The following is a 14,770-nucleotide window of genomic DNA, read 5'->3' as shown; positions in this document are numbered from 1 at the left end:
AGGAGGGAGAGAAAATGTCTAGAAAGGACATATAGAGTGAGGACACTCACTCTCATGTCCTAATCTCCTGGCAGGAGGGGTTATGAGGGGGCTGCTGGGGGAGCAGAGTGCTCAGGGAAAAGCCAGATTCCTATTCAAGTAGTTGTTCTCAGCGAGGGATTGAACAGACAGGCAAGGGGTATTTTGGGAGCATTTCTGACTGTCAAAATAATTGGAGATTACTTGTGACATTCAGTGGGCACTAACCAGGGACGCTCAGCATTCTGTAGTGCACAAAACAGCTCCACACGGCTAACAATCATAATGCATCCCATACAACTTTAGAATGTTCCATCAGACAATCACGTAGGTGAAAAACCTGTTCGTTCATTCATTCATTCAATAAACATTTATTGAGAGACTACTATGTCCAAGCATTGTTTCAGGTAATAGGGATACATCAGGACACAAAACAAACAAACCATGTCTGCCCTTCTGGAGTTTACAATTGAGTGCGAGAGTCAGACAATAAACAACAAACATAATAAAGATGTAAATTATGTTATGTAAGAGGGTGAGAAGCACTATGGAAAAAACAGAGCAGGGTATGTGCTAGGGGAGTGCTACAATTTTAAATAGGAAGGTCAGGGTAGGCCTCATTGAGAAAGTGACATCTGAGTAGAGGCCTGAAGGAGGTGAGGGCATGAGCTTTGTGGATATTGGAGGGGGGAGCATTCTAGGTACAACGGATGGCCCAGTTCAACCTCCTGAGGTGGATGTGTGCCTAATATGTTCAAGTAGCCTAGAGGAGGTCAGGATGGGTGAAAGAGAGGGAGTAAGTAAGTGGGGAGAGTCGTAGGAGATAAGATCAGAGAGCTTATGGGAGCCAGATTATGGATTTTAATATATAATGACTTTTCCAGTAATTCAACAATCATATAAATTGAGGGAAGATTGCACTTTGTTTTGTTTAGAACCTTATGAAGAACTGCTCATCATCTAGGAAAATCACATCACCCTATCCATGGTTTCTGAGTCACAGTGTAGCTCTCACACTCCCAGGTACAAGCATTATATGTTCAAGACCACTCCATTATGTTCAAGACCACTCCATTATGTCTTCCAGTGGAATTATATCCCAGCCTTTACATACTGAAATATATATTTTAAAAGAAAAAAAAAGATAATGAAATATATTGCTTTATTATAAATTATTTTTCCTTTACTTCTCCCTTATATCCAATTAGAACACTATATTGGTTTTGAGGGGAATTATGTGTGTAGACAGATTCTACTATCTATGCACTTCAGTTCAGAACAGTGAAGGAGATATTTCAAAATGTACCTTATAAAAATGGAGTGCTGTGTCCAAAACGTATGCGAACCACTAAGGCAACGCAAAAAAACCCAACAGGACTATTCAGAAACCAGGGTGAGAATGAAGGGGATTTTGCTGATGACTGAAGGTGAGTTCCAGACGCCTGGTCAACTCCGGGGCTGTAATGAGAAGACCCCTGGTCTCTGGTTTTCTTGTAGTAACTAACATGATACAGGACAGAAGCCTGATTCACTTTTTCATCTAAGCTGCTCCCCACCCTACGGGGGTAGGTCTCACATATTTAACACAGTAGCTGGGGAACAAAGAGGGTTGTCTCCTCAATGAGGCCAGAAGCAGCGTAAGGCCAGGCTCTGTTTTTTTACCCACAGAACAGACAAGAGCCCCGACTAAGCTGATAGTCACTCTTAGGCCAAGCTCATTGCTATAAACAATGTACCTCTAACCAATTTCGGGATGGGAAAGAGGCAGAAAGAGGAAAAGCAATAACAGAGAAAGAAACATTCACAAAGAAGAACCAATTGGGGTGGGGGGAGAGTCAGAGACAGGAAAAAATAAAGGCAAAGGCCAAGAGAGACTATATTATTTTCAATCATAACAGTTATTATTTATTGACACTTTTCTAGGGGCCAGGCAGCAGGGCAAAGTGAGGCACATGTATTGTCTCAGGAGATTATTAGACTCCCATTTGACAGATGAGGAAACTGAGGCCCAGCTGGGTGAGGCTCGAGGTTTTACAGCTAGTTTTTATTGGTTGGATCAGGATTCAGCCTTGTAGGTCTGGGTGGTCTCCTATGTCTCAGAGAGGGAGCCAGACAGAAAGGTAAAGGCAGACAGAAAGGTGGGGATAGACACGGAGTGGAGTGGGCAGAGACGGAGACTTTGAGACAAGCAAGCAGACAATCACGTGAGCTGCAGACCTGCAAAGTACACCGTTTACCAAAAGACAGAAATGAGGGGAGAGCGGAGGGCAGGCATGGGGGTGGGCTCCGCAGGGTACTTACCTGGTCGCTGTCTGGGGCCGCAGTAGCACTCGCCCTCCTTTTGCTACCCGCACGATCCTCCGCAACCTGCTGACCTAGGGTTGAGAGGCCGCCGAGATAAAAGCTCGCCCAGGTCCAACCTCTCACGCGCTCCGGCTACGCATCTTCCCCACCCCCCCCGCGTCCCTTACCCCCAGTCTTTACAGAGACTCACCGGGAACCTCGGGCCGTCAGTGCCGCCACTGCCTCGCGCAAGCAGATTCCAGGTACCGGCAACTGGATCTCGCGAATGCACCGGATGCGTCCCTCCCGCCTGCCAGAGCGCTAGGGGTGGTCGCAGGCCGCCACTGCTACAGACGGCTCCGGGATCCTATTGGAGGAGTGCCCTCCTGTCTTCCCTGGGATTGGCTGGAGGTGGAAACACTTTATTTTTACACCTCCCCCCCCCCCCCACCTAGGATCCAAGCCCAAGAAAACTCGCCCCTCTGGGGGTCTTTGATTGGTTTATGCGCCAAGCCATCCTTTAATAGGATTGGCCAGGAGGAGGAGCATCATCGCTCTTTGCCAGTCGGTTCGACACGTCTTTGGGCGGTTGGTTGGGAGCACGCAGGCGCGAAGCCCAAAGTGAGGCCTGGCGCGAGTCACGGGACAATCTGAGATGCGCAGCTTCTTGACGTTTTATTCTCCGTAAACCACCGCTCCGCTAAGAGACACGACTCTGCCCCCAGTTTCCCATAGCTTACCCCCCACCCGCAGGCATTTCTGAGCCAGGTTTCTCTCGCTCAAAGTGAACGTAGTTCCCAGTTTTATCCCTGGAGGATGAGGTGGTTATAGGCGTCTGGCCAGTCACCCACCAGCCTCTGCTACTTGCTGATTAAGACATTGGTCAAGTGACAACCTCATTCAGAGCCTCAGCTTAACCATCTGTGAAATGGGAAGATAATTTTTAAAATCTTACCTGGAAATGCCATCCATTCAATAGGGGATTCAATGAGAGAACATAAATTAGTTGCCTGGAGCATAAATAATTAAGGTCTCCCCTCCCAATTCTTGCCTTTTGTTTCAGATTTAGGGAACTATGGCTCAGAGAGGCAAACTGATTGACTTAAGGTCACACAGCAGTACGACCCAGAATAAAACCCCGGCTTCTGTCCTCCAGACGAAAAGGGTTTAAGAAGGGAGGAGATACAGGAAGCCCTTTCCTATTATCAGGGTTTCTTAATTTGGGTTCACAAACCTCACTCCAGTCCAGCTGGGACAGGGTTTAGAGGGGTTCCTAAATTTGGATGGGGAAAAATGTTTTTTTTCTTCCCACTCTCCTGTAATTGAAATTTAGCATCTTTTCAGCAAAGAATATAATTCACCATAGTAGTAATAGTACCTGTGACTCCATCACTAATAGAAATCACAGAGATTTTCATGTCATATTATAGATGTTGCACATTTCTTGAAATATCATATAATCTCATCTCTATCTCAAAAGCATATTTGTCATTAGACTGCCCATTAGCTCTTGTGATTGAATGGGTTAACAAGGAGCAAATATATTACTATAACACGTATTTGTTTTTCCATATTTTAATAACAATATTTAAATATACTCAATATTTTATGGCTTTAATTATTTTATTTTATGCATTCAAAAGATATTGTTTTCTGAGAAAAGATGCATAGGCTTCACCAGATCACCAAGCAGGTCCATAGCACCCTACAAATGAACACTTGTTTCAACTCTGTGCTCCAGGGGGACAAAAACTTGGTCTATTCATGTTCCCTTGCTGTGTTCTTATCACTGAGTTTCTATCAGGCACACAGCATGTGCTCAATAAATGTTTATGGAATGAAAAATAGGATGCTTCCCTAACCATCCTCCACATCCCCAACCATGGGAGCCACTGATGGCCTTTTTGGTCACCAAAGAAGGAGGAATCTAATTTCCTGAATTTAGTTTTGTCCCTGCCAATCTACTTTTAGTCACAGAAGTTGGTGGCACTTTAAAGGTCTGGTCCTAGGAAGTCCTGGGAACCTCACCCTCAGGAGGTTGCTCCAGGCTTCAGGGGAGTGGGGTGAGTTGTGATGGATATAAAGACAAGTAGCTTCAGCATGGGAACAGGCCCTGGAGCACATTGGATCTACAATTCCTCACTCTCCTCCTGGTTTCTGTTTGGGGTCCCAGCAGATGGGCCTGTCTTCATTAATCTTCAGCAAAGACTATATTCTGGAGTTGGATGTGACCTTAAGGACTTCTAGAATAGTCCTCCCTTTTGGAGAACCAGACTGGGCAGAACTGAAGCCACACTACGCACTGAGGAGTGAGGGCACAGGGAAAAGATGTCACTCTAGACAAAGAACATTTTCTTCTCCCATGCCTCAGTCCAGGACATGAGCATCGTGGCCAAATATTAGAATCCCATAATTGGGTCCTAACAGTGTCCCTGAAGTCAGAGGCCCTCTCTGACAGGGTGGATAAAGAGGAGCCAGGGTGAGAGGCTAGGGATTTAATTAGAGAGATAGAGAGGAATCAGGGAAGAGCATGATGAAGGCCAGACTTCAGAGGTTTGCTTTAAGACTAGACTCCATTTGGGATCTTAGGCTGGTTGCTTCTCCTGGGCTGATCCCCTAGCACGATTAGTCTGTCTGTAGATGGGAAAACTGAGACCCTCTAGAGAGGGTGAGAGAGTCACGTTGTGTTCCAGAGTAGACTCAGGCAAGGATACCCAGGCTATCTTTCTCCAGGTCCTTTGCCCCTGCTGCTTTCCCCTCCCCTCCACTGCATCACGTGCTCATTAGGACTGACTCCAGATACTGCACATAGGTGTTTCTTTCCTTTGCTCAAGATGCCTTGACTCAGCATCCTGTACTCTCAGCTTTGGCCCTGGGGCAAGATGTTCCCCCTTCTGGGCCAGAGTCTCCTCTACCCACTTCTGATAGTGTGGTCCCAGGTTAGAACCAGAGGCATCTAAGCTTCCATGCTTTCCCCAAAACATTTATCAGGATCTGGAGTATATCCAAGATCTGGTATTCTAACCATTTCACAGGAGGTCCCACAGCAACCTGGCAGTCATCTCTGACTTCTCTCAATCCCTCTTTTTCTATACTTAGAGCCTGTTGATTCTAGCATCTTAAAAGCACTCATAGAATACACACATTTCTTGTGCAGGAGAATTCTTAGTTTATGTAAATACTTTCCCATCAAGGAGTTAGAGGATAACTCCCCACTCCCTAAGCACGGGCTATGCTTAGTGGCTTCCTTCCAGAGAGTACAGTATGGAAGGTGGGGGAATGGAGTGACTTTACAGTGGAAAAACCTGACATACACTACCTCAGCCAGGTGATCAAGTTAACATCAACAGTGATAACACATATTGATAGCATGTACCTTTGATATGATACAAAGAGAATGGTACTTTATTTCTGTGGTCCTCCTTTTCCAAACCCATAACTCCTGTCTAATCATGAGGAAAATACTAGACAAATCCCAATTGAAGGACATCCTGCAAAATACCTGACTAGTATTCCTCATATGTTGATGACTCCAGGTCATCAAAAATGAGAAAAATCTGAGAAACTGTTACAGCCAAGAGGAATCTATGGAGACATGATGACTAAATGTAATGTGTCCTAGATGGCATCCTGGAACAGAAAATTTAGTGTAAACTAAGGAAATATGGACTTTCATGGGGGCAGGAGGAGAAGGGGACGACAGAGGATGAGATGGCTGGATGGCATCACGGACTCGATGGACGTGAGTCTGAGTGAACTCTGGGAGATGGTGATGAACAGGGAGGCCTGGCGTGCTGCGATTCATGGGGTCGCAAAGAGTTGGACACGACTGAGCGACTGAACTGAACTGACCTGATTAATAATGTTTTGATATTTGTTCATTAATTGTGAAAGATATATAGTACAAATGTAATATGTTAACAATAGGGGAAACTGGTGAGGTATACTGGTAGGATATAGGGACACTCTCTGTATTATCTTTGCAATGATTTTGTAAATCTAAAACTTCCAAAAGACAATATACCTCCCATATCCTTCCCCATCACGCCATTCTCACCTTAGGTATAGCATCAACTTTCTCACTGCTATCCCTCCCTCAAATCAATGCTCCTGGCAGCCAGCAGAGGGCACGATGTAAAACACAAATCAAACCGTCTGAAGCCTTCCCCAAAATAAGAGCATCGGATGGAAAGTTCGGGAGGTATATTGCAGAAGACATACCCGGATGTCTGGGATCTCTGTGTAAGTTATGATTAATAAAGAAACTTGGAGGTTTCTGTGGTGTTCGTGGAAATAAAGTTCCTGTATCCAAAACGTAAAGCCACTGGGCCTTTCCTCAGATATCTCCCAGATAAAGCCTGTCTTTCAGACGTCCAACTCCTGACCGTTCCCGCCCTGCCCCCACAGCTACATAGTAATTTTCCTTTTCTCTTCCTTTGAAAAGTAGTGAAAGTTTTAGTTGCTCAGTCATGTCCGACCCTTTCCAACCCCATGGACTGTAGCCCGCCAGGCTCCTCTGTCCATGGAATTCTCCAAGTAAGAATATTGGAGTGGGTAGCCATTCCCTTCTTCAGGGGATCTTCCCCACCCAGGGATCCAACGTGGTCTCCCGCATAGCAGGCAGATTTTTTTTACCAACTGAGCCACCAGAAACCCCTGCTTTTATCTCTATGCAAACTCCCTAGCCTGGACTCTCTTTTCTTGTCGTCTCTCCCAGGTCCAGCCCCAGAGATCATGCACCTTCTTCCTGAGAGAGCACTTATGCATTACTGGTTTAAGTCCTAACTGATATCATTTTTATTTCACTACATGCGAATGAAAAAAAAATGGATTCCTCTAGCTCCCCCTCTCCCAGCTCATACTAGGCCCAAGGAAAGGTTTGACGCACGATAAATAAAAACATCACTGAATAAAATGTTCCAGGGCGCAGGGCGTTTCTGTGCGCATGCGCGGAGGGGAAGGCGTGGGAAGCTGTTAGCTAGCTACCTGCCTGGGTCTACTGCGGCCTCCGGGAGAGGGAGGGGCTTCCTCAGCCTCGCCCTGCCATTGGTCAGGATGGTCCGCATTGACCTGACGCAACATCTCTGCGGTAGGGAGGAGCTCGCCCCTAGCCAGGCACCCCCACCCCCAGCAACTACCATCTTCCTGGCCCCTGCATAGACGAGGCACCTACTTGCGGGCCTGTGGGAACGGAGACTGGCTGCTGGGGACCGCGCACCGAGTGGGACAAAAGACTCGAAACAGCACTTTGAGTTTGCTCACACTTTTATTAGGATTACCAGGGTCCAGAGGGAACGAGGCGGGACTTCTGGGGGAGGGGGACAGGAATACCTCAATGGCGAAGCGGCCTTGCATAGACACCGAGGCGGGCTAGCGGGCACAGCTAGGAAAGGTGAGGAATGGAGGAAGAGAGACTTGGGAGAACAGGGTGGCAGCAGAGCCCCCCAAGGCCACAGCAGCCCTCCCCGCTTCAGGATCAAGGGTGTCCACTCCACACAGCACGAGGAGGGGGATAGAGGGGCCCTGACCAAAGCATCACGATAATACGTTTAGCAGCACACAGAAGCCTGCGGGGAGGAGGGCTAAAAGGAAGGGGGAAGCCCCCATTCCCTCCCCCCAAAATAAGAATTTCTCAATTACTAAACCATAAAAATAAACTTTAAACCCGTGTACGAAGTCAGTCACCCCCCAGAAGTGCAATGCGGGGCCGCTCGGCCCTAGCTGATAGGGAGGGCAAATGGGGTAGGGGGAGAAGGATATAGAGAAGCAGCCCCTGAAAGGGTAAGACGTTTATCCCATTTTGCCCCTCTTTCCTGGGATGGCCCAAGGGTTTTGGACCTGAAGCACCTTCTCCATGTCGGAGTCTTCTGAGTCTTCCTCTCCTGAGTCTTCTTCGATTCCTTCATCATTGCTGTTCTCACCTTGCTCACTGCCTGCACAGGAAAGAGAATCAAGGAGGGGAAAATGGAAGAGGGTGGTTAGATGGACAGGTAGATGTCACTCTGCATAGGGAACAGAGCCCACAGTCAGGTTTTGGGGGGCCTGGGACCACTCATCAAGCACCTCTGCTTGGAACAAGCAGCCAAGTATGTGTGTGAACTCAAGCTAAGAGAGTAAGGGGCAGTGGGAGGAAAGCAGGAAGGCAGGGTGGGCTGCCCCTGTCCTAATTGATACATCTCTGAAAGCAGCTTTTTCTCCCAGTGTATGCAATGTGTGTGTCTCTTCCTGAGCTCTGACTTCAGCTGAATAAACCTTCTATTCATCCAGAGGCTGCTCCCTCTTTTTCCCTGGTGTGATTCAAATAGGCCTAAGTCTGTCTTCTTTGGCCCAATTCCCCACCCCTGCTCCCACACTAGGGTTGTGCAGATAATTCTGCCTCCCCTTTTCTGAAAGGAGATGCCACTGAGTAGGAGGGGATGAGGCCAGCAATTCCCTCAGTTTCCCTACCTAAAAATATGTCTAGATTAAATCTACTCGCTCATTCAACCCCTTTCTTGGTGCCCTCAATGGAAGTTTGCCAGGGATACCATGGCCAAAACTCCCAGGAGTGGCTGGTCCTCCTGCTCCTTCCACCTCCCCAACAGGGCTGCCTCTCCTCTATTTGCCTGCCTACAGCCAAGCTCAAACATCCCCCCTTGTCTGCCTTCTGCCATCTCCTTCTTAGCCAAGGTTTGACTCTATTACCTTAACCCCTGCTCATCCCTCCCCCTTCCTACTGTGGTCTGGCTCTACCCCCACCAAGCCACTGAAACTACTTAGGGTCATAGATCATCTATTCAGCTGCAAATACAATGAACACATCCCGGCCCTCATTTTACTTGCCCTTTCAGGACCACTGGACACTGCTGACAATTCCTTCCTTCTCAGAATGTTCCATGACCTAGTTCTCCTCCTAACTCTACCCTCTCAGTTTCCCCATCTATAAAAGGAGGATAATAGTACCTACTTCTTAAGAGTTGCTGTGAGAATTAAATTACTTAAAGCAAGAAAACCATTAGTACAGTGTCTGGCATATAGTAAACACTTCATTAATGTTAACTGGACCCAATTAACATTAACTGGCCCCAGAATCCAGATATAGGATTCTGCCCTGGCTTGTTACCTCCTTTCTTTACAATTTCTGATTTCCCAGACATACCACTAACCACCTGCCTCTCAGACACCTGTACCTGTGTCCAACAAGCCCTTCCAACTCCATGTTCCTCTCTGCATCCCACCAATCCCACTGCCATGCCCTTCCCCATCTCGTGAAATGGTGCTTCCTTTGGCCAGTCATCCAGGCCAGAACCAAACATGGCAGTTACCTTAAATACTGCTCTCTCCCTCAACCCTCCATGTGCAACCCTTCCTCAGCATTTCCCAAAGTGCTTTTTTTGGTGGACAGTGAACAATGGCTTCTGTGATCAATGTTTGGGAAATGCTGACTTCCACAATGTTTAAATAGGTTTCTTAGAGCAGGATTTATCAGAGTCTTTCAGGTGCCAATGTACATGTGACTCTACATAAGGACATTACTGTATGCAGTATTTCCCCAACATATCTGACCACTGAACCTTTTTGTGAGAACCTTTTGGTGAAGGGTCTTTAGAAGACAACTTGGTAAACCCTGACAAACAGACTATGCATTTTCACCCTTCTAGGTTCTTTTTCATGTGATCCCTTCCACCAAGAATGCCCCATAATGCTCCTTAATGTGAAGGCAGCCTCCAATTCAAATGTTACTTTCTTTCTCTAGTTCTCCCCTTCCTGATTCTGGAGATACAATTAGCTCTTCCCTCCTCTGGGATCACTGAGCACACTGTTCACTTCACCCCCAGCTCCCCAAGCAAGCCTGGGAGTTCTCAGAAGGCCAGGGCTGGGTACAGAGTGTGCTGAATTGCAATGTGTTTGCCACTTTTTTCCCTCTGTGTGTGAACCTGTCTTAATTTACCACTCACTGCCTCCCTATTTCTTCTCTCTGCTTCATTTGTCTTGTGCTCTGTTACAACCTATCTGCCTATCACCAAGAACTGAAATTTGTTTCCTTGGTTTTGTTATGTTTGTAAATTAAATGTTCCTTGGCCTTGCTTAATTTAAAAACTTACTGAGAATGCTTTTTTCTTTTCTCCACAAGAGCAGATTGTGCTCATGCCTTGATACTCTGATCCTGGCCAGATTTTCTCTGATAGAAGAGAAAGGAGGTAAGACAAAAGGTGAGGGTCCAAAGAAAAAAAAACAAAACAAAAAAGGTGAGGGTCCAGCTCACCTTCCTCACTGCCATCCTCCTCTTCCTCCACTGACGATTCTTCTTCAGACATGTTCTCTACTTCATCCTCATAGTCATCCTGGTTGGTATTGTTCTGGTGATCCTTGTCAGAGTCTTCAAGGTAATTCTCATAGTCTTCAATGTCTCTGTCGTCATCATCGCTGCCTTCATTGTCACCTTCATTGCCATCATCATCACTACCTTCATTGTCACCTTCATTGCCATCATTATCTTCAATATCACTGCCATCATTGTCTCCTTCATTGTCACTGTCACTGCTGTCCTGGTTGTTGACATTGCTCCTTTGATTGCCATCTTTGGGGTTCTCATCATCACCATTGGGGTTCTCATCAGCATTCTCATTGTTGTCATCAGGGTTCTCTTCGTTCTCATCAGTGTTGTCATCTTCAGGGTTCTCACTGTTGTCATCGGTACTCTCCTTGTCATCAGCACTCTCATTGTTATCAGTGGTTTCATTGTCATTGGGGCTTTCATTGTTGTCGGTGGTCTCATTGTGGCCAGGGCACTCGCTGTCACAGAGGCTCTCACTGATGTCAGTTATCTCGTTGTCAGTGGTCTCGAAGCAGTCAGTAGTCTCCATGAAGTCAGAGATCTTGACGTCATGAATGGTCTCATTGTCGGTGATACCATCACTGTCTGAGGTCTCTCCAATAATGTCTTCCATGATGTGATAGTCATCAGAGTCTTCCACGATCACCACTTCATATTCATCCTTGTTTTTACTGTGGGGAAGTCTGGGGTTGAGTATAGGGTTGGTGGGAGGTGATGTACCCAGAGCAGACAAACACTGAAAGGTGGTAAGTAACAGGGGAGGCAATAGGCTACAAGGGTTCCCAAGGATGAGGCTAGGTGGGGAGAGTCCCATTTCTACCCCTGAGCATAACCTCAGCCAATCACACCCCATTTCTGGGCAATATGTTTTACCCACTTGTAAAACATATTGGATTCGATCATCTCAAAGGTCCCTTTTGGCTCTATGAATACTGTGTGACACTAGCCTAGTCTTTGCCCCACCCCTAACAAACCACCTCTCAGCCATCAACCCTCTGCCATCACCTTTCTTCTTTTTCTTGCTTCTTTCTGCTTGTTCTGTAGCCCCCTTCTCCCATCATGTAGTAACGCACAGGGTTAACCCACAGGTCATTCTTGATAATCTGTTGAAAGAGACAGGGGAAAGGAGCTATGAGCACAAGTCCCAGAGCCTACTCCCAATCCCCCAGGCACCTAAGGGTAAGCCTAGCAAGGTCTTCCCTGACAATGCCAGGAGGGGCCCCACCTCAGCAATCCTGTCAGCCTCTGGGAGGCTATGGTTTGAGAACCAGCTGAAGAAGCTGTGGCTGGCGTCCTGGTTCCCATGCCTGTGTGCCTGAGGTTCCTGGCCCCGGTGCCAGCGAATTGGGGTGGAGTGAGACACCAGCCGGCCTGGGGAAAAAGGAGGCTATAGAGAGGGCACTGGACAAGGTTAGATGGGGGGGGGATGAATTTGCTCTGAGGCTACCTCTTACCTGAGCGGTTGCGCTGGAACTCCTTGACAATCACCATATTTGTGAAGTAGGGGTTTGTCTGGAAGTACAGCTTCATTTTGTAGCCCATGGAGATATGTCTGAGATCCTGTACCTGCTCAGGGTGGGGGTAATGGTGGAATTCCCACCACACTGTGGCCCCTCCCACCCAATCCCCCCTCACCTCCAAGGACCAGATTCCTTGCCCAGTCCTAGCAGAAAAGATCTCTCTTTGGCCTGACCTGCAGGTTGGTCAAATAGCGGAAAATGTCTTCATCACGTTGGTTGATCAAGATTGAAATTTTGGGGTGGTTGAGGAACTGATGGAGGGAGCAGTTTAGGTCAAGGAGTGACTGTTCAATGAGAAGGAGGGAAGGCAGGCCAGATGGGGCTATGCATGGCAGAACAAAAGAGAGGCTGGAGCAGAATTCCTTCTGTGCTCTTGTGATGTATGTGGAACAAGTAGGTCATGCAACAAGACCCATACTTTTATTCCCATGATACCATGTGGTGAGAGCCTGTGTTTAAAAATATCAAACCTCTATATTAGGTGGCCCTGCCATGGTTCATATCTGCTGTGTGTTTGGGTGCTGGGAGTCTATACCCAAGTGAGGTTGTGTCTCTGAGTGTTCACAAGACATTGTGTGTCTGGGGGCTAAAGGACCATGTCCAAATGATGTTATATCTGGTTGCTGATGGCCTGTTGTCACATGATGTTATATATTTGGGTGTTATGGGTATGTGTCCACATAATGTTGCGTGTCTGTGTCTGAGAGCCTGTGTCCAGGTGATGGTGTGGTCTGGGTACTGAGGACCTGTGGCCACATAATACTGTGCCTGGGTACTGGGTACTGGCCTGTGATCATGTGATATGTATGTATGACAGTATCAAGTGTCTGTGTCCATGTAATTCTATTAGGATGTTAAACCCATGTGTTCCTGTTACATGGTCCCCCAGAGATAAGCTTATCACCAACAGTGAATTATTGTTATTTCCTTCATTTAACTTCTTAATCTCTATTCCTAGATACCCCTTTTCCTGATTCTTCAGGGCTCTGGCCCCCTCCTCTCCAGCCAGGACTGGGGTCTCCCTAGAATCTAAGTAGAGACCTAGGCATGCACAGCCATGTGTGACTTGGGTACACTTTCTGGGCCAATTCTCTGCTGTATGCCCTTCCCCTCCTTCTTCACTGTCTCTGAGTCAGTTTATCTTCCATGTCCCCCTCTCCCCACTCCTCGTTTTACCATCTCTGGTCCAATTTTTCTGCTGTGTGTCTCTGTCCTCCTGCTTTCACTGTCTGTGATCCATTTTCTTTTAATGCTATGCTCCTTCTCTTTCCCTTTCCCATATGTGGTCCAGTTTTAATGGGCTCCCCCTCCCCCTTCACCATCCCCAGTCCAGCTTCTCTGATGTTTTGCCACACTCCTTCTATCCCTTCTCCACCAGACTTCCTCATTCTTCCAACAGGGGCCCGCCCCCACACCCTTTCACCCAGTCTGTCCCTCCTCCCACCGCCCCCCACCCAATTCTGGTCATGGGCTCCTGGCCCATGAGTATAGATGACAAGGATACTGCTTTGACCCAGAAGCCTGGGATATGCTGGATGATAAGATCTCTGCGCTCCAGGAAGGGTCTCCGCATCTGGATGAACTTGCGCTTGAGACGGAGGAAGGCCTTGCCTGCCTTGATATTCACCGCCTCCAGGTCTAGTTGAATGTTTTCCAGAGCCTGCAGGATGCACTCTATCTTCTCGGCATTCTTCTCTGGGCTTTCCCTCTTCACCTTCCTGGGCTTCCTCTTCCTCCTCCTCCTCCTCTTCCTCACGCTTTCCTTTTCATCCTCGTCGTCGTCTTCCACGATGATGACGGTCTCTTCTCTCCCCCTTGGACCGGCTAACCTCTGGTACCCCCGCCCCCCTGCGCTACAGGTTTCTAGGGCCTTCTCTCCTGCAAAGCTGCTGGGCTCCGTCACCTGGAAGTCTATCTCCAGGCTTCCCCCAGAAACCTCTGAGGGAGAGAGCGTTTCTAGGCTCTCCGCGAGAGGGGGCGACCCCCCGTACCCTGACTCGACTGCGGGCTCCCAGTCGGGACCCCCAGCCCCCAGGGTGAAGTAGGCTCGGATACCCCCCTCCTCGAGAATGACATAGGGCGGAGGCGGGGGCAGAGCGGGGCCCAGTCCCACCCCCATCATGTCAACCAGCACCTGTGCCGCCTCGGTTTCCTCCTGGAGCCTCGGGCGCTGCTGAGGTGGAGGCAGGGGCAGGCGCAGGAGAGGAGGAGGAGGAGGAGGCGGTGGCGGCGGCGGCGGCAGCAGCTCGCTCTGAGGGGGCTCAGAGCCACTAAGGCGGCGGGCCTTGGCCGGAGGCCCTTCATCTGCGCGGTCCATGGTGACCGCGTTCGCACAGCTCGGCCCTTCGCGCTCGGCCGGGCCGCCGCTGCTCGTCACACCTGAAGCGAAAATGCCGAGCCTCACGCGACCAGCTCCGCTCTCAGCCTCGCTGTGGCGCTCCCTCCCACAGCTCCTGCCGTACTCCCTCCGCGCCAATCGTCAGGCCCCGCCCCCTCGTGACGCCAGGGGCCGTCCCGCCTCGCCATTGGCTGCCAGCCGTCGCGGCGGCCCTTGCGCCCCCTAGGTCCCCGCCTGCTCGCACGCAATCTGCTTGCCAACACCGCACCTCATCACTTTCCCATTGGCTTCCCT

The 14,770-nt window shown here is 48.6% G+C and overlaps 1 protein-coding gene and 1 long non-coding RNA gene across 3 annotated transcripts in view; both read right to left on the bottom strand.

Annotated features, from left to right (window-relative positions):
- Window positions 1–2,728, bottom strand: part of LOC120882169 — a 74,589-nt gene extending 71,861 nt beyond the window's left edge. Inside the window, exons 1-2 of one of the 2 annotated variants that reach the window (XR_005725430.1) lie at window positions 2,513–2,728; window positions 2,320–2,393 (exon numbers count right to left, since the gene is read on the bottom strand). This is a non-coding gene — a long non-coding RNA (uncharacterized LOC120882169). The remainder of the gene's footprint in view (window positions 1–2,319; window positions 2,394–2,512) is intronic. The other variant, XR_005725431.1, reaches the window with a different exon arrangement.
- Window positions 2,729–7,548: 4,820 nt separating this feature from the next.
- Window positions 7,549–14,587, bottom strand: TSPYL2 (TSPY like 2). Its single transcript, XM_040266026.1, has 7 exons — window positions 13,643–14,587; window positions 12,312–12,389; window positions 12,073–12,184; window positions 11,844–11,989; window positions 11,624–11,721; window positions 10,547–11,289; window positions 7,549–8,234 (listed from the first exon to the last, which is right to left on the bottom strand). The coding sequence occupies exons 1-7, from the start codon at window positions 14,453–14,455 to the stop codon at window positions 8,092–8,094; spliced, it is 2,133 nt and encodes a 710-aa protein (XP_040121960.1). The 5' UTR covers window positions 14,456–14,587; the 3' UTR covers window positions 7,549–8,091.
- Window positions 14,588–14,770: the final 183 nt, after the last annotated feature.

Source organism: Oryx dammah, unplaced genomic scaffold (assembly GCF_014754425.2).
Source record: "Oryx dammah isolate SB20612 unplaced genomic scaffold, SCBI_Odam_1.1 HiC_scaffold_23, whole genome shotgun sequence".
Classification (NCBI taxonomy): Eukaryota; Metazoa; Chordata; class Mammalia; order Artiodactyla; family Bovidae; genus Oryx; species Oryx dammah.
Note: the sequence above shows the minus strand (reverse complement) of the source record. Positions and strands in the feature narration are given on the sequence as shown.

What these genes read in the sequence shown, in the direction of transcription:
- TSPYL2 (XM_040266026.1), bottom strand. Translation starts at nt 14,455, where the DNA reads ATGGACCGCGCAGATGAAGGGCCTCCGGCCAAGGCCCGCCGCCTTAGT. An exon ending in CAGGCTTCTGGGTCAAAGCA is followed by an intron (nt 12,390 to 13,642) that starts GTATCCTTGTCA and finishes TCCCTCCATCAG; the next exon opens with TTCCTCAACCACCCCAAAAT. An exon ending in GCTATTTGACCAACCTGCAG is followed by an intron (nt 12,185 to 12,311) that starts GTCAGGCCAAAG and finishes CACCCTGAGCAG; the next exon opens with GTACAGGATCTCAGACATAT.